Source organism: Andrena cerasifolii, chromosome 6 (genome assembly GCF_050908995.1).
Source record: "Andrena cerasifolii isolate SP2316 chromosome 6, iyAndCera1_principal, whole genome shotgun sequence".
In the NCBI taxonomy this organism is placed as follows: Eukaryota; Metazoa; Arthropoda; class Insecta; order Hymenoptera; family Andrenidae; genus Andrena; species Andrena cerasifolii.
The window spans coordinates 11,762,331-11,780,594 of NC_135123.1; the positions used below are offsets into that span (position 1 = coordinate 11,762,331).

The window sequence follows — 18,264 nt, forward strand, 5'->3', positions numbered from 1 at the left end:
TAAATGTGACACTAGATTTACGGGACAAATCCTTCGCTAATACGAAGCCTAAGTCCCCAGTGGCAGACAATGTTCTTGTCAACGCATCGTTATGCATAGTCCATACAATTTACAGCGTGCAACCAATTTAAAGCCCAGCGGAATTAATGCCCCTCACAATCGAATTAATAATGGAATTACTATCAACCGTCCCTGACTGTCGAACGCATTGCGTATTCCGTCAAAGTGCCGTTTGTTGCGCCGTGCCCGCATCGCCGATCAGAGAATAGCTTGAGAATCGCATCGCAAGCAACGCGAAGCGACGCGCACGAGCTCAGGCACGGAAGAATTTTTTGTCAAGAAGCTGCAGGGGAAGTTTTCCTTGCTGCAGTACAAATGCACGCTCGGGTCCTGGAATATCTCTCCAATAAACTATGCATCCCTGTGCAGCGTAACGTTTCGTTAAAAATCAGCCTTTGTTTCATTCAGATTAAATTCGAGGTTGCACTCTGTGGAAATGCACTTCCGTCCATGTTTCGCATGCGGCCGAAAATAATTGTTCGCGTTTTTCACTTAGAATCTAAATCAGTTCATTTTCCATACATTCGCCATTGAGCTGGTATTATTCGGTAATGTTAAGGACTAATTGGCCCTGCAGTTTCGAGTTTTGCACAGAAAAGGAATCAGGATTTCAATTTTTAACGCGACTGATAGCGTTTTAACCTTTCGAGGGAAATGCTTCCAACAAAATGTATGGGAATTAAGAGTTATTTGAGTAATGTTCGCAGAACCGTGATATTTTAAACACAGTGGCTATCGTGAACAAGTGGTCTGGCAATTGAATAGAATGCAAGAGAGGAAGGATGTGATGCATGAATCTAAGAAACTCGGTGTTCCTTTATGAGTGCGGAAAATAGGAGGGAGAACTTCCCCCGCAGACGAGGGACGGCTGCTACTCCAACTACTCCCTCTTGTTTTTAAATTTTTAAGCACAGCATTATCTTAACGCTGACTAAACGCGGCTTTCCCGCAGAAGTAACCGGTCGATCGCGACTGTTTGTTTCTCGTTTGCGATCGCAGCAGAGCATTATTCCAAAGAAAGTTGATTCTCGTTTAACGATATAAAGAGCGTAAGACCAACCTACTTACACTAAACGTAATTCAGTCTCCTCCATATTCGCGTAATTCTCGTAAATGTGTATTAAAAAAAGCAATCCCTAACAATACACTATTCGTCCAATTTTAACTGAATAAAAATAAATCAAAACTCCAGTCACTTACGGCTACCAGTGGCCACGGTCAACGCGAAAAAACTTTGGGAGTATTGTTGCTCGAGATTCTCCAGCTAAATTTAAAATCGCTCCATTTGTGACAAACGATGCTCGTTCGGAAGCACCACAGGATGCGTACGTCATTAACGTCAAATCTAAATCTTCCTGCGTGCATCTCTCTGTGCCTTCGAATCCACGGCAGCCATTCAGCTCTCCCGTTTCGCCAGATTCACCCTGTATAGTGGAAGACAATTGACTGAATCAAGACCAGCCTTTTGGCAACTCAGAGATACATAACAATTGTTCCGTCCTTAGACAGAATTTGGTATCTGGCGCCTTGAAAGAAGTGTTTATTTCAAGGCGCCAGTATTCTTAACCCTTAACTGGTATCTTGGGGTCGCTCATGACCCCAGGCACGCAAAGTTCGCTGCAAAATTTTTGGTTGCCTAAGCTTGTAAACTGTTTTTCTAATTAATTTTATAATAATAGTTTAACTTTCTAGGTTTCACTTATTTTACACATTACCTAAGAACAAAATATTCATAGAGGTTGATTCAGGGTCGACTTTACACATTTCTGTGTCCTTTTTTATTTGGGGTCTGCCACGACCCCAGTATACCAGCCACGTTTGCCAAAAACAGTATACCAGTTAAGGGTTAAACAAGGCGCGACTTTCCAAAGCGAAGCGCCAGTTTTCCTGGCGTGCAAGGGGATTTCAAAGGCCTCGTTGTACTCAGGCGACAAGGACCTGTAGGGCCCGATGACGGATCAGAGATCCTCGAAGAAGCCGGCCTCCCACGTCGCTGACTTTCCCACGACGAATTTTCCCTTCCCCTAATTATTAGGGGGATACCTTATTGACACCCTCGGTGGGAGTTATGCCGGATTGCACCAATAAAGTCACAGGATTCGGTAAGACGAACCGAACTCCACCGACACGGAGTCCACGGTGTGTCGCGTGCGGTTCCGTAGATCAGTTGCTGTAGATCATTACTGTATATATCCGCGTCTTAAGTTGCTGTTGTCTATACTCTGTATTATTAAAGTTAGTGCTAGGAGATACTGCGGTTACAGTCATTTCAAATTCTCCCAGCCAGTCACAGTTCCCGTCGCCATTAGTTTGCCGCCGGGAAGCGTTGTTCGGTAAGCAAAATTGTCAAACGCGCACCTACGTTCGCTAAGTTTAACGAAGTACGGTCGAAAGAACAATGAAGTGACGTTGGCGTTTTATTTCCGGGTGGCTTGCGATCACAGAGGGTATGGACGTCTCGCAGCCTAATTGTGGCCGTGCCTGCAAGAATAGACTAGCGTGACTGTAATCGACGTATGAATAGTTTACAAGCCGTTCGGAACGAGACACAATGCCGGCGCAACTTGTCATCTGGACTACTTCCTGAGCCAGCCACCAATCTGTTTTGCGAGCTGCACGGCGATCTATTTCGCTGGACTCCATCGACGCATGAGAACGATGGAACCGTTCGGCCTGGGGGTCGAGATGCAATCGCGGGCGGCCCTCGAATCGTAAAACACCCTCGGAACGGTTACCAAGAATCGTCCCCCGCCGATGCGCGATTAATGCGACATTTATCGGCGCGATCATCGCACGGCAATTATTGCCGTTCAATCATTTCATCCAGCTCCCAGCGACTCGGACCAGCGGCCACGTTTGTTTAATGACCGCAGCCTCTCGCCTGTGACTCGCGTCGGGGAGAAAGCGTCTTGGCGTCTGGCAATTTAACGAAGCTAATTTTCTCCGTTTCCTTCGGTGTACTTCCGACGCGTTTGATAACGCGGCATCGCCCCCCTTTCCGCGCCCCGAACAGTAATTCGTTAACCCTTGGCTGGCTCGATCGGGAGTTCGATCTCTCGGCAATTAGAGCCTGTGCTGACGTTAAGCTCGTCGCTTCGGTTTCGAATTTTTCATCTGCTCCATTCACTTTGCCTGTCGTTTCGGAAGGAGACTGTTCCCTCTTTGCCTTCTTCTAGATGGGTTTCTTTTTCCAGGGTAAAAGGGGAAATTCAACGGCGAATTCTCCACGGTGAAGGTTCTAATTTTAAAAAGGAAATTTTTTTATATAGTACAGGGGGATAGGTCTTAAACGTTTTTGAGGGGAAGTTGATTTTATCTCTGATGAAATATTTTAATATGCTGCAGTCTGTGTAACGCTAATAGCACTGGAGCCAATGGGGAATTAGTACTAATGTCAGGCCTTCATAAATAAATTCGCCACGCACCGTTGGAGGATCGGAAACAAAGTGTGTCCAAAAGCGTACGTTTGCAATGTGCCATTTATTTGATAGACCCGTAAACAACGAACAAACACGATCGCGGATCAATTGCACGAACGTGAATCTCCGTATTGTCCTGGATTGCCTTTGGAATAACAATCGAATGACTCGCTTACACGGCACCGAATAAAAGAGTAAGTTCGAAGCCATTGCTATTGGGAGGAAAGGTAAAAAAAGAAACACAGGGGCCGTGCAAATTATTCCACCGTGTTTAACTTTCGTTTCATCCTAAATTCGAAGCATTTGCGACAAAGACAATTGTTTATTGACCGCACAGTTCCGAAACGCATTGCTCAAAGGGTAAACAGAAACAGGCTCGAACTTTATGCGTTTCCCATGACAGAACAAGACACTGCAGCCGCCGAAATTATATTTGAATTGCTGCGTCCGCAGGAATGGAAATGTTGCTTGCAAACATACCCGCCTGTTTCAAACAAACTCGGGATTTACCGCGACACCCCGTGAAGCGCGTTTATTAAGCAGAATTTAAAATATCTGGCGCGCTGGCTAGCTAAAGGGGCGCGCTAAAGCTCGCACGCGCTCGCTTTGCCTGTGCAAGCGTGTCTGAAATTTCCTTGACCGAAAATCAGCTTACACGAAATTTCGAAACACGGCAAGGAAACCGAGCAGCCTGCTCTCCGATCTAATTGCTTATCATGTTCCGCGTGCGCCAGTTATTTCGGCGGACTCGCTAACTGAACCTGTCTTCCCAGTTTTTCACATTAGCCTCGCGAAACAGCAGGAATTTCCTCAGTGAATGGGAAATTCGCCACACCGAATTAAAAATCCGTATTACATATCAGGCTTCCAGCTTGCAACGAGAGTTACACGAAACGCACGAGTGTATGAAATAGGGACGAAGGAAAGGAAGATAGGAATAGCATGAGAAGCAACGAAAGTTGACCTCTCGTCTGTGCGATAACATTAGCGCTCTCAGATAATTGTCACTCCTCGTTCACTCGAATCGATATCACGCGGCGGTGGTATTTTTGCCCCAAGGAACCTATTCGGAGCGTGTCAACGACTGTCTCCCCGCCGTGTGATCATTCGCCGCCGATTCATCATTTATGGAATAATCGTCCGAGCGTAAATATTTCCTCCGCCGTCTGCCGCCACTTACCCAATAAAATTACGTTAATCGGCGGATTATGAACCGAGGCAGGGGGAGGGTTCTTGATTAGTCGCCGCCTTGAATCGGACTGAAAGTCATCAGCGTTACGGTTTACGCGACGTTCACACTGGCCGACCCTAGATCCGGCTATCACGGACGAATGTCCAGCTGAATTTAGTTATGGCCTGACGCCACTCTCGTTTGATAACAAGTGATACGTTTGGCGTATCGCGAGCGCGCGTTAACGGGATGCGGGCCTCCCGTTGATCCGACGCATCGCTTCCTATTCGCGGGAAAATCACCGCTCGAGCCTTAAACGCGCGGTTCTTAATGAAAATTCGGGGCGAGGCTCCTTCGCGTTAACGACTGATGATTAAGCGTGCGCGTGCGGCTGGCTTCGGAACGTTAACTCCCCGGTGTTCCTCCTTTTTTTCGCGCACCCCTCCGGCTACTAGGAATACTTTCAGCTTACTTTCCCCGACACTTTGAATAACGATGTAAGTAAATCGATCGGGGCACCGACACACGATTCCCCGCGACCTTCTATTAATTTCAGCGGAGTTTCTGCGTTCCGTCTCCCGTGCCCCGTGATTAATTACTGACCTGATGGCTTCACTCTGGACGTAACGCACACCTGACTGCAGGAGATAGCGGGGCCTGGACAGTGAAGAGGAGGGTGACAGATTGTTGTGTCACGAGAAAGAGATGCGCTTCATTTTTTGTCAGGTTATCGAGGGGGATTAACCCCTTCCGTGGGGGGAAAGTGTGATGAATAAGGAATATTTGTAGCATTATTCGGACCTCGTGATTTCAGTGGGATTTGGCAGATTTTTTTTATCGAGATGCGGAGATTACCTATATTAGTCTTTTAAATAGACTACGTTGAATAGTAGTAGTAGTTCAGTCTGGATGTCGAAGGGAAATGAAACAATGAGTAAGATTCTTAAAATATACGAAGTCAGGGTTAGTATATGTTACTCTATACACAGGATATCGGAAAAAATATGAAAAATATCTCTGACTGTTGATGTCACGGTAGAAATACGAAGACGATACTTTTAATACTCGAAAATCGGACACACAAGTTTATTTAGTTTCCTCTTTTTAAATCAGAGGGAAAGTTGTTTTTAACGAAAACAAATATACGTTCCGCGCCGAAGTAATGCATGCAAATTGAAAACGTTTCATCGCACTTGTTACGCTGTTAACTGCTGAAAGAGAGGAGGGCGCCTGCGTTATTTTCAGTAGGATTTTCCGCATTTCTTTCATGTTTTCGACTAATATAGGGTAAGTCCGGTATAGTACGACCACCCGGAGAGTCCGGCCAGTGTTGATATTTTAAGACTGGCGCAAGAGAGGACACTGTGTGTCATTGATACAAACAAAATGTGACAAATACATTGTCACAAATACATGTTTAAATTATAAGAAACACTTAAGACTTTATGCGAGTCTGAAAGTTTTTAGACCAAGCTACAGTGCTGATGATATTTGAAAGACAGGTAAGTTTATTTACACTATTATACTTTTCGTAAGCTACACTTTTTGTTACTTTTTAAGGTCGGTCTCACCCGTAGTGGGTGGACGTTTTAACCCCGCCATGCGGGTGAGACCGACCACTTGCAGTGCCGATGTTTTTGGTAGAAAATGAAAATAAATATTTCAATTTATCGCACACTATAATTTATATATACTCTAAATAGCTTTGCTTTAATTTCTACAAAACGACAAAAATGTGAAGAACAACGATGCTACAATTTCTTTTCCAGAACGTGGTCGAGCTATCCCGGACTTAAAATAAAGCTTAATTCTGCCGGAAGGAAAGAATGCCGGCGTAGAAAATTGCAATGGAATCGGGATCTGCGCATTGCTTCGCGCTTCAATGGCATAAGCATTTCAATGCTGCGATACAACGACCACGATATAATTAAAATTCCAGCGCTTCTATTAAAGCTGATCATCTCTAATAAGCGTAGCAATGCTCGCGAAACCCCAATTGCAGCGCGAATTAACGTACACACTCTATTACTAGCTGAAATTACAATGTGAAGAGGAATATTGCTGTACGGGCGATCATTTGCAACACCATGTAATCTAATTACACCTTACCACAATTATTGCTATCATCGATAACGGGTTTGTTCGTTGATTACTGAGAGCTATTATTGGATGAATTCTGTCTTGAGTAATAATTCTTTTCTATATCGAGATAACCAAATTTAAGATATCGAAGCAGAAGCTTGTTTTCTTGCACGACGAGGGAAACAAGAATTCAGGGTTTATACTAAGGACGAATGATTTTGGTCGCAACGCTTTTCGCTAGAAACAGAGTTAATAATACACAATTATCGTGGGAACTTAATATTCATTTGAATGGATATTACATATGGGCGGTATTTATACGAAAACTGAATGTCTATCCGAATAAACATTAAAATTTCTTTGAAAGGTGTAAATAGTTCGACCAGAACAAATCTTCTTACACGTAGGAGTATTTGATGGCGAAAAAATTGGCGGATCTGAATACGAGTTCGCATCGAGTAATATCCACGAATTTTAAATTTCACTGATATTAATTTCTACAACACATTGAACTGAACATTTATCTAATAATGCCTCGAGCCACCTCGAATCCTGCAGTTTGTACCGAAATGCGATTTCTATAATAAAATGAACGGGACTTTAGTTTCAATAACACTTTCCCGGATTTCTGTTTCGCCCTGTTTTAACTCCGACCGCGCAGTGGATGATAAAAACAATGAAAATAAGGTTAATTGGGCGCGTCGTTTACTCCGATGAGAACAGGGAGGGAAGTGAACCCAGGTTGGTAATTTTTGATCCGGCCCCAGGATGCTACCCAACTCTTTCAGAGAGCACTGTTAATTAAACACAACAAAAACACCCACACTCGGCGAAACTGTAACCAGAGTGAAGTGAAGAGTGCATTTCGTAGTTTCGTACATGGATATTAAAGCCTGTGGTAATTAAATCGTTCGAGCGACAGCCGCGACAGTAAAAAGCTTGCGTTGACTTCATTTCAAGCCCGCCTCTGTTAACCACCGTAAAATCCACCCGGCCGCCTAAATGTTACACCGGGAAAGTGAAATTATTCAAAAGCATTTTAATAATCCCCCGACGTCCAAAAGATCTCGGGGAATCGTTGCGGATAATTCTCTAAACACACCACACTGTTAGCATCCACCACATAACCGTCCCCACGGCATCCCCAATTCCGAGGCCGGTTCATCGGAATCGTTCGCCGTGGCGAACCCTCCTGAAGTCAGCCGGCGCCATAATTCCTTACAATAATCCTCGTAATTCCGCATAACGCCTTCCATAATTATTCTTTACAATTTCCATGATAATGTTAAGCGCACCGCGAGGCAGTCGGTAGGACGGGGTCGACTCGGCGGGGGCGGGCGTGCGCGCGGGCGCCGGCTTCGTTAGCGAACTGCGCTCTTTCAGATGGAAATAACAAAACTAATAAACTCCCGGCGGAACAAAGTGCCCCGCCGCGTTACATCCCAGATTTACACGGAAGATCCCGGAAACAAGGAATCGCGTACGGCTTGCGCCCGTTGAATGCACTCCAGCCACCGGATGACAGAGTTAACGCGGGACTCCAGGCTCCTCGCGTCTTAAGACGGCTGCGAGCGTACCGCCACCGACGCGATGAAAACCGCCCCCCGCGTGCCCCCGCCACGCTCGTCCCCATTTTTTCGCGAATGACGTCGACGTGCATAATGCAACAGCCTCGGGCGACGATTCACGGCGAAGTCGCGGCACCAGCCAACTGCGAGCGAGGAAATGAAATTTAACCCTCGACTGCTGGGGCGAGCAACTTGTTACATACACCGGCCGCGCTAGCAAGCCCGGGCGCTGGCAATCTAAACGCTGAATGAACAAGACGGGGGCAGATTGAATCGAAGACTTCGAGGCACTATCCTGGACGGGGCAGGATGCTACTGTCGGTGATTGTAGTGACCCAATTTAGGGGAAACTCTGATAAATAGCCGCGGAATCGAGCCACCGATACGGCCACTGCCGATATCTCGTGGGATATGCTCGAATTCTACGAGATCCTGCATAAACATCCCGACGGACGGAAGGAAGGGACGGTGGTAAGGGTAGGAAACTGAGGGCGCTTTCGTGTGGGATTCTGCCGGCTGACGACTGGTATTTCGGATATATTTACGAGGCTTCGGCATTCTTCTGCCTTTTCTTTATAGGTGTCAAGGGGTTAGCTGAATGATACCTAATTCTTAGTAAATAGGTAGGTACGTGAGATGCGAGCATTTGGCTTTGACGTACGTAGTGAATTCAATCCAACCACTACTACGAACGTGTGTGATGGTTATGAAAGGTGTTGCGTAGGTAGTAATTACTTAGGATGTATAGGCCAACTCGATTCTGTGCGACTAGCGAATAAAAATGATGAAATATTATCAGCAGGTTCGATGAAATGTACTTAACTGCTGTTTAAATGATAATACTTTGTGGCTTAAGGGAAGATCCCGAAGTCGGAAATTCAAAAAATTCTGAAACTTTGTGAATATGTAGGGGATTTGCTCCTGCTTACAACGCAATTTTTGTTTGCTGCCCAAATTCACTCAAGGGGGGTGAAATTAACCCCTGAAAATTCGGCTATTTTCCGATATTCTTTTATAACTCGCGAACTGTAAGGGCTAGAAAAAAAGTTTCGAGACAAAAGTTACTTCTTTTAATTAGATCTATCATTTGGTGTGCAATTATTTTACAGTTCACGAGTTATAACACAAAATCGGAAAATAACCGGATTGTCAGAGGTAAATTACACCCCCTTAGAGTGAATTTGGGCAGCAAACAAAAATTTCGTTGTAACCAGGTGGAAATTCCCTACATATTCACAAAGTTTCAGAATTTTTTGAATTTCCGGGTTCGGCGTGCTCCCTTGTTAGTTACAAATATCCTAAATAGAGTGACACAACAATAAACCGACAATTAATAGCTGCCAGTTTGCAGGGCTAGATAAAGTTTAATGCGTTTTGAAGCAGTGTAATTAGTTCGGCAAATTTTTCCGGCGAAACAAGCTGCAAGCCGTCCTGAACAATACTTTAATTTACGTTCCTAGGGTGTGCTCCGTCTAGCTCCTATTAGCAGACGTGTTAATTACGCGTTTACGCATACCTAGTAAAACAATGGCGACACGTACCTCAAAAGCGACTAGCAGTGACTTGGACCTAACAAGTTTGGCGAGTAAAGTTTCCACTACTAAACTACTCCCCTCAACGGTGTATCTTCATTACAACGGTTAACTTCTGTAATACCCATACAAGAATAACGCGAACGACCGAGCTTCAGGTGCATAGTTTCATCCCACTATTTTCACCGCGTGTCTCATTTGTCTCATTGCCAATTCAATTTCAATTAAAATTATCATTTAATCCCCGTTACAATGCTTGTACAGCCCCGATATTGAGCCAAACGCGAAAACGACCACGATCGCTTGGTTACTCCATTTACAAGCTATTAATTATTCACTAACCGTCAGTAATAACTGGGGTAAAAAGGGAACGTAGATAGTGCACGCTTCCTGCAAAAGAACGAATTACGCTGACTATTAAAACGACAGGGCAGCATGGCCAAGGCATGTAAAACCATCCCCCGCGTCGTTGCCAAGTTGCGTTTCTTATGAAGGCAATCACGATTGCCTCGGACATTATATTCTATAAGAGTAAGCTGCCTCGCTTCGCAGCCAGCGTTCGCACGGGCGGAAATTTTCAACGACCTTCGTAAAAATTTAGCTACGACCTAAATCTCCTGTGCGCGGATGCCCGTGGAGCTTTAATTTACCTAACAGAAATTCGCGTCTCGTTTATCATGTAAAACATACCTGGGCAAAGAAGAATCTGCACGTTTCTCCCCTCCTTTGTGCTTTGCTTCTTGCACTTTCAGCGAGAGAAAATTGTCCTATTTAAATATTTCTCCGCTGGAGAACATTTAACGTTAATTGCATGTTTCTTTCAAACTTCACCAACGAAATCTAACTTTCCCCTTGCCCTCTGGCTAATAGAATTCTCGATTCTCGTTTCGCGCGATGGGCTCTCTATGTATCAATGGCGGGGCCAAGATTATCGCTAATAGTATTCAGATATTATTATGCGGACTCTCTGGCTTTTAGGGATTATTCGGTGTTGAACTCATTGAAATTCTCGGGGCGGACGATAAACTTGACCCCATCGCTGATGTCTATCCTTTCAAGGCAATGCTTACCCTCGAAATGTCCAACAAACGGATTCAAAGGAATCTAGAGAAGTACACTTTGCAGAAGAACCAGAACGTAATTCCGCGGCGGAAAATAATGTCGCCGTGTCTGAAAAACTTAATTAAAACGTTCTAAGGTCACTACGTTCTTGCAGCTGCTTGTTTCTCAATTGTATTTACCAGACGAGCGTAGTCTAACTGCCGCAGCCTTAATCCAGCTCCTGAGACTTCCCAGTCATTTTTCCCCCGCGTAATCCCTACAAAGATATCATAACCGCTTTTCCTGATATTATCGGAAATTACATTCACGAGAAAGTCTGCGGACAAAATCGGCGGGGCCACTGACCGGGTCACGTTTTCAGGAACAATTTGCTACAGCCCAGGTCTATTGAACAAGGAGAAAGCATATTCTGTACATTTTTCCCTACATATGTACGTTCTTTCAAATTTCCCTCCGATTAAATTTTCTCGAAGCTAGGGAACTAGTTTTCGAATTCTCAGGATTTAATCACGCTTCAGTCAAGAAACGCTGAAGGTTGACGTGAGGGTCCAAAAGACTCGGGGAAGTATTGAAAATTGGGAAACTGAAAATAGCAAAGTAAACGAATTTTCCAAGCCATTCTGAAACAGAGGTTTAATATTGAAATACGTAATACCCCACAGTTACATCATCTTTCCTATTTCTAAATCTTATATCCAACTGTTACCATTACAAGTCGTAACCCCGCTTTTAACGTCGGGGCGAAATACTCCAGCCTGCAACTGATCGTAAAACTTTCACTTCTCCCGGGCTGCGAACAGAAATCCGCGAAACGCCAGCAACAGCGCGAGTGCATGAATCTTTGTTAACTGAAAATTACTTTCCATTTTTTCGAGAACAGCGCCGCGGCAGCTTAGGTACGCGGGACAACAGAAGCTCGGAATTAACGAAAGAACTTGTTTGCAATAAAAGGAGGTATTAAAACTAATGAAGACAAGGAAGCTCCGCCTAGCGTTGCCAAGTTTCCCCCTCAAGTTCGTAATAATCACGGGACGAGTTTAATCACCAGCAGTAACAGTTTCGCATAGTAATTCGGTTCCTTTTCCTCTTGTCGAAAGTAATTTCGAATTCGAAAAACTCCGTTGCGTCCACCGCAGTGTACCATTTATCGATCGTATAATAAGTTCCAGGGCGTTTTAAGTTTGACAACTTCACCTTGAAGATAGAGTCTGGATTCCACGACACTCCAATACTGCCTTATCTTTCCAGGCATTTTCAAACTAACCTTTCCCTGCTTATTTCCCCCTATCTTCTTTCCTCTTCCACGCGAACGGCTCTGCCGACTCCTTCAATTCGAAATAAAATTTCCATTCGCTTGAGTTCGAAAATAAGCGAATCTCACGCTGCCAGACTGACTTGGTATTGGCAATGAGCCACCGAATTGCTTTTTTTGCACGCCGTTTAGCTGTGGCGGTGGGCGGCACTGGGAATAATTATTATTCTATTGTAGAATCTGCCGCTTAAATGTCTGTGAAACTAGAAGCAACGCGAGACTGGTTCGTCGCGCTAGAATCAAACATTGCCAATTGAGGTTGCTCATATTGTAATGGCCTAAGTGTCATTAAGCTCTTTTTGTATCAATCACGTAATTGACTTCTGCATGCTCTCAAGCGCTTACAAGCAGGCAGTCATTATTACGTACCTCGCTATTTTTTAAAGGGTAACGAGTGTTCTGATGAAATCACGCCGGAAAAGTGATACACGTTAAATGCAGCGCAGTTGGTACCCAGTAAAATGAAATTCAAACACATAATCAATAGCCACACAAAGAATGGAAATCGTTGGCTAAAAAATGAAATATAATTCGCTGAAATTATAATTATTCAAATTTATTGTGCATTCGAATTAGTCTCGTTCTAAATGCAATTCCTAAGCATAACAAACAAAGTGGAAAGAGTAGACACAAAATTATTCCTAAAGATCTGAAAGAATGTAAGTTTAAACACCCTTTGCTTTAAATGTGTGAGGTGTTATCCCCCAGTGAAATGTTAGATTTGTCTAGATCAAACTTTAATGTAACTACGAAATGGATGAACCTTGAGAAGCATGCTCATTAAGACTCTTTTACCCCTTCCAATGAGTTCTACATGTTCCTAGAACTCTCCACCAACATTCTCAATTATTTAACAGAGCAGCAGAGCGTCCAAAGAATAACTGAAAAGGATCGGGAACTAACTGCGTTGTGTAACTTCGTTCAGTAAATATTACTACGTAAAATAGTCACCATTTACCTATAGATACAAAATCAGCGGAAAGTCAGGAAAACTGTTGTAATAAGAAACGAATATATCACAACAGAACAAAGCCATGAGCGAACAGGACAAGTTCTTCGCAAGTTTCATGTCCGCGAGCAAATGAAAATCATTTCGATTCAACGAGGCCGTTACACTCGAGCGATAGAAACGAAAAAGTATGAAAGCATGTAACACAAAGGGACGCGAATTCGCTTTAATACGCCGTTTTTTTTTTGTTCCCCCAACACTGGCGCTTTAACTCCGCAATCATCCGACACTATCAGCGTCCATGCATGCGCTTTTGAGTCACGCCCGGGTACATTTAATCCCAGCGAGACTCGATTTCGAAGGAAACGGTGCCTTGTTAAAAATCAATCTGCACCAAAGAATGGTACCTGGCAAAAAGGTGCACCGTGGTGAAATTTGGTTCTTACCGGACGCCCCGTTATGGGCGCCGATTTCACGGAATGGGGTTCAACGAAACGGAGAGTCTCGCGCTAGTTAACAAGGCGCACTTAACGATACAGGCCGAGGGAAATTGTTAATTCTCCTTTGTAGCGTGAAAAATAACGAGCACGGCTCACAGATGAAACGCGGCAAACAGAAAGAACAGAGTCTCTATCGACCGTAAGTTTCGAGTCACTGCGTTGGATTTCATTTTATTCCGAATATCCCGGCGGAACTCGGTGCAAGGCGGTTCTATATCATTCGTTCCTGAGCGTAATTTGTAGAAGATTTTCTGGATAAGTAAGAAGGTCATGTATTAAGGACATTATCCGAGGATTACAGAATAGTCTGTATTCACAGTTCTGGTGGTTATTCCCCGGGTTATGGAGGAAAGTTTCATTCTGCTTGGGACGATCTTTCGCGCTAATAATGTGGTGTTTAACTAAATTATGGCAAGGGCTCTGGTGGATGAATTGTTGTTATCAAAAGTTGCGCTGTGAGTGTTGCACTGGAAACCTGATGTGTACCATCAGCAGAGGGAAGGAACAAAACACCACCATCACCGTGGATTCCTGCTAGACCGCTGGAGGATAGCGGATAGGTATCAGCCGAAATAAGCAAAAACACTGGCTGACCAAAAACGGCAGATTCTACTGATAAACGTAACGGTTCGACAACAAGTGAACCCATTTTATTTACAGTTGTCAGCGGGCATTTGTATCGAGCGGTTTTATGGTTGGATTGTTCAAAGGAGGGGAAAACGAAGTGAATGAGCGCGAAATGCTCGTTCGCAGTTACTCGAAAATGTTTGAAAGTTATATACGAGCCGTTAATAAAAGCTGATTTTATAAATGAAAGATAAAAATTTGGCGAGTGAAGTTGGCTTTCGGATTCGTACGATGCACGGGGGATCCTATGAGCTGTAATAATCGCGAAGATACATGTGTCGACCTATCGCGCAGTAACAATAATTTTACGATTTAAATACGCGCACCCTCGCGCTTAAAGAGGATCGTTTCCAAGCGGGGTCTCAGTGTGCACGAGCCCTCAAGCACCGTGTCGTTTAGCACGTGATCCAGAGTGAATGGAAGCGCTCGCATAAAGGGAAACGATCCTAAGAAAAAAATACGTACGACGAGCTTTAGCGAACGCCTCGCACGTTTCAACGATAAGGCTCGGTATAGGCACGTAGTGCCTTGAATAACTAAACCGAGAGTTAACAAGAATCTGCTTTGATTATTCCCGCAGTGACGGGACAGAGGTTTCGTGATTATTTCAAAACGCTTTTCCCTTGCTCGATTCGCCCGGGAAGCCCCGGCATAATGAAAAGAGTGGTTTCTGTGCCAGTTCAGAAAGAACTTTCCGCCTCTCCCTCGACAATGGTTTTTTGAAACGCGCAGCAATCCCCTCTGGACTCGATCGGGTTCTTGAACGCACGGCAAATATAAGAACGGGCCCGATAATTACGAAATAGAACTTTACAGAAGTTCCTTTAATCAATATCGGCTTTCATAAAAGGGCTTTAATCTGTGCAGAATTAATGAACCCGCGCAGCACTCCTCCCGAATTCAATGCAATCGTGCAATGGAATTTTGCTAATAATACGCTAGGACATTGACGCTCGATTCTGGTGGCGACGCTACCGTGCGCAGCAACCCTTTTTCTGCCCTACACTCCCCGCGAAGTTTAGCTCTGTATTTTGGCTGGTGATCTAGTTACACGCAGCACACGCGAGTCCGCAGGAAATTTAAGCGATGCGAGATATTTGGATAATACGTTTGTAAATGTCCGCCATCGTGTGCCAAATTGGAGAAGCAAGGCTGCCACCACAGTTTAAGACCAGGTCGCACTCCAAAATGAGGCACGATAGTAGAAAGTAAGACCTGAGAAAAGGTAAAACGTTGGAAATGAGGTAGGTGAAGCAGATCAGCATTGGATTACTTCAGCTCCAAAAGTGTCGCGATAGAGTCGAATAGAATGTTCTCTAGATTCTATGCCAAGGCTAACCTATGCTGGCATGCGAACGGATTAGCCATATAGCAGTTGACGGATGCGCGACCAGCATTCTTCGAAAGCCCTCGATCCTTTCGACGGGCGCGAATCGAGAGGGCACGCATTCTCCGACACTCGTCGAAAACTAACGACGCTGCTCTCTTCGCGTACACTTGCCAAGCCTGGCGGAGATAGGGCACGTGGGCACATATTCACGCGCCTAGAGACGTTTTTTAAAAAAAAAAGGCCGCGGGGCTTCCAGAGCGTTCAAGGATCGCGCAAAAAAATCAACCCCCGTCAGGAGACTTTTGTCATCGTGTCTTCCGCTCGTACCTCGTGACCACCCCGAAAAGAGGGCGACATTCGGACGGGGCTATGAATAACTAGCCCAACCATTGTTTAATGAAACGGCAGTGTGGTCCTCGCATCGATAGATCAACCCCCATATCGAAGTGCAGCAAGTAGTACCGCGTAATGACACCCATCGGAACCAGCTCGCGGCAACGATCCCCGTCAGAAAGTACACGAGAAATCCTGTGGAACGTCAGCCTGCATCGCTGCCTCGATGCACGTGCATAAGGGCTAAACCGATCGAACGATCGACCACCAACCTTGAACGTATCCGAGCAGGAAGAGGCAGCAGAGGAGCCAGCTCCGCGTCATCGTATTCATCGTCCAGTGGCACTTGACACTCGCCCGTGGCAGGGTATATCTCCTTGTCACTGATTGATCGCGTATCACGACCACATTCACACACTTGGACGGGCCGGCGAGAGAATCCCACTGTCAACGGGGTATCGGTGTCGGGAAAAAGACTCGGAGGCGGGTGGGTGGACGCACGGCTGTGTATGGACGAAGCAACGTGCGTTGAAAAACTGGACGCGCGTCGAGGCGTACCGGCGAACCTTCCGCAAGGACGAACGAAAGCAAACTGAGCCACTGTTCGCTATCCGAGTCCGTATCCGCCGGACACCTCCCCGCTCCCGACCCGCCGCCCCCTCGCCGACCGATAGCGCCGCCGTACATGCACTCCATATACCGTGGCCTCCCCTCCATCGTCGAATCGCTCCCGACACTCTCACCCTCTCCCAAGCCCGCTCTCTCGCTCCCCCGAAACCCCACCTGACGCTTCCGACAACCCGTTTGCATCGTCTTCCTCGCTCATTTTTCCATCGCCGCGGATCGTTCCACCTCTTTTCTGTTTCCTGCGCCCCACCACCCTAGGCCACCCAACTCAACCCCCATTTTTTTTTTTTTTTCTTTTTTTTTTCTAACCGACCTTATCGAGCACCCACCGATGCGCTCGACCGATGTCATAAGCCCCCTCGCCCTGCTCCTCGTCCCGCGGTCCCGCTTATTCCTACGTGTCAATTTATCGCGCTTTTCAGATTATCGCGCCGCACGGATCTCGCACCCCGCCTCGCCAACCGGCCGCCGCGAAAGTGTGTCCCCCTCTCTACCCAACCCCTTCCGGTCTCAACTGGGTTAATACGCGGGAAACGATTGTTTGTATCGCGAGCAGACCGATACGAACGGTTTCCGCGGCGCGCGCTTCCCCCTCAATTCGATATCGATACCGCTGTAATTCTCTACTCTTACGAACGACCACCGTGAAGCTCGATCTCGATACGGCCCCGCGATTATTGGTGCCGCGGTAATGGCCTCGTCGAATTCGCGCGATCCCGCGCCCAGTTGGCTGCTGTAATTTAGGAAGATTCCGGTCTTGGATGCCGCTCAACCCCTCGGTGATTGGTATTTTTTCCGAGGACACGTCGCTCCTTCGTGGCTCTCGGCTCTCTGACGTTGGTAATCGCACGGGTAGCGCTAATGACTGTCGTGTTGCGTAGACAGAATCGAACTACCTCTCGGGGAAGCATTGGAATCTATGTAGCTTATCGCGCGTGAGAGAAACATTTTTGATTATGGAAGTGGAAATATCTGCTTCGTGCCCTTCGCAGTAGGGTGTGCTACGGCTACGCGGCATCCTTCCATCGGCGGTTGATGCGAGTTGACAGGCTGGAAAATATTCCTTTTTTTTATCGCCACGAAATCGATGAAATCCCATTATTTTCCAAATAGCTCCACGCGATACGCGCAGGCAGAAATGAATGGATTATCCCGAAGTACGCAAACATTGTAAATATCTCGCCCCAAATGGTTGTGCCGATAAACACGTAGCATCGGTGCGCCCCAGTTATTTGCTTCTCACTTTATTTAAACATTCTTTCCTCGTTAAACGGCCATCGATACTAGCGCCGATTTGAACCTGCTCGTTCGACCATTTGCAACGTGTAAAAACAACGAGTCCGTGCCCAGAGCATCGTGTGTACCCATTAGCGGTTCGCTGACACTTCATGCCATTTGTGAATGAAGTATATCCGCGATATTCTGGGCCAATGCGCAGCGGCTGCAGCTCTTTCACTTGCGTTCGAGCAAGTCCGGCGGCGAGCGTGGAAATTTTGCGAAAAAATCTCCGGCCGCGTCAGAGGTACGATGGACGACGATTTCGCTGATATTCGAAGGTCCTGCCGCTGGATGACAGGCTTTCAAGAGCGTCTCGCTCCGAATGAAAAGCGGAATACTTAAAAATAAAGAATTTGGAGGGCACCGATTGTCGATGCAAGAACGGTATTGACGAATTTGTCATTCCCGTTCAAT

At 45.7% G+C, this 18,264-nt stretch overlaps 1 protein-coding gene and 1 long non-coding RNA gene across 4 annotated transcripts in view; both read right to left on the reverse strand.

Annotated features, from left to right (window-relative positions):
* The window catches only part of LOC143369716 (uncharacterized), a 77,322-nt gene extending 64,818 nt beyond the window's left edge, over positions 1 to 12,504 (reverse strand). Inside the window, exon 1 of the long non-coding RNA XR_013085471.1 lies at positions 12,089 to 12,504. This is a non-coding gene — a long non-coding RNA (uncharacterized LOC143369716). The remainder of the gene's footprint in view (positions 1 to 12,088) is intronic.
* The window catches only part of LOC143369713 (uncharacterized), a 319,720-nt gene extending 303,161 nt beyond the window's left edge, over positions 1 to 16,559 (reverse strand). For 2 of the 3 annotated variants that reach the window (XM_076814009.1, XM_076814008.1), the window contains exon 1: positions 16,218 to 16,549. In XM_076814009.1, coding sequence (XP_076670124.1) covers positions 16,218 to 16,278 — 61 coding nt within the window. In that variant the 5' untranslated portion in view covers positions 16,279 to 16,549. Of the gene's footprint in view, positions 1 to 16,217 lie in introns of all 3 variants that reach the window. The other variant, XM_076814007.1, reaches the window with a different exon arrangement.
* Between the last annotated feature and the right edge of the window lie 1,705 nt (positions 16,560 to 18,264).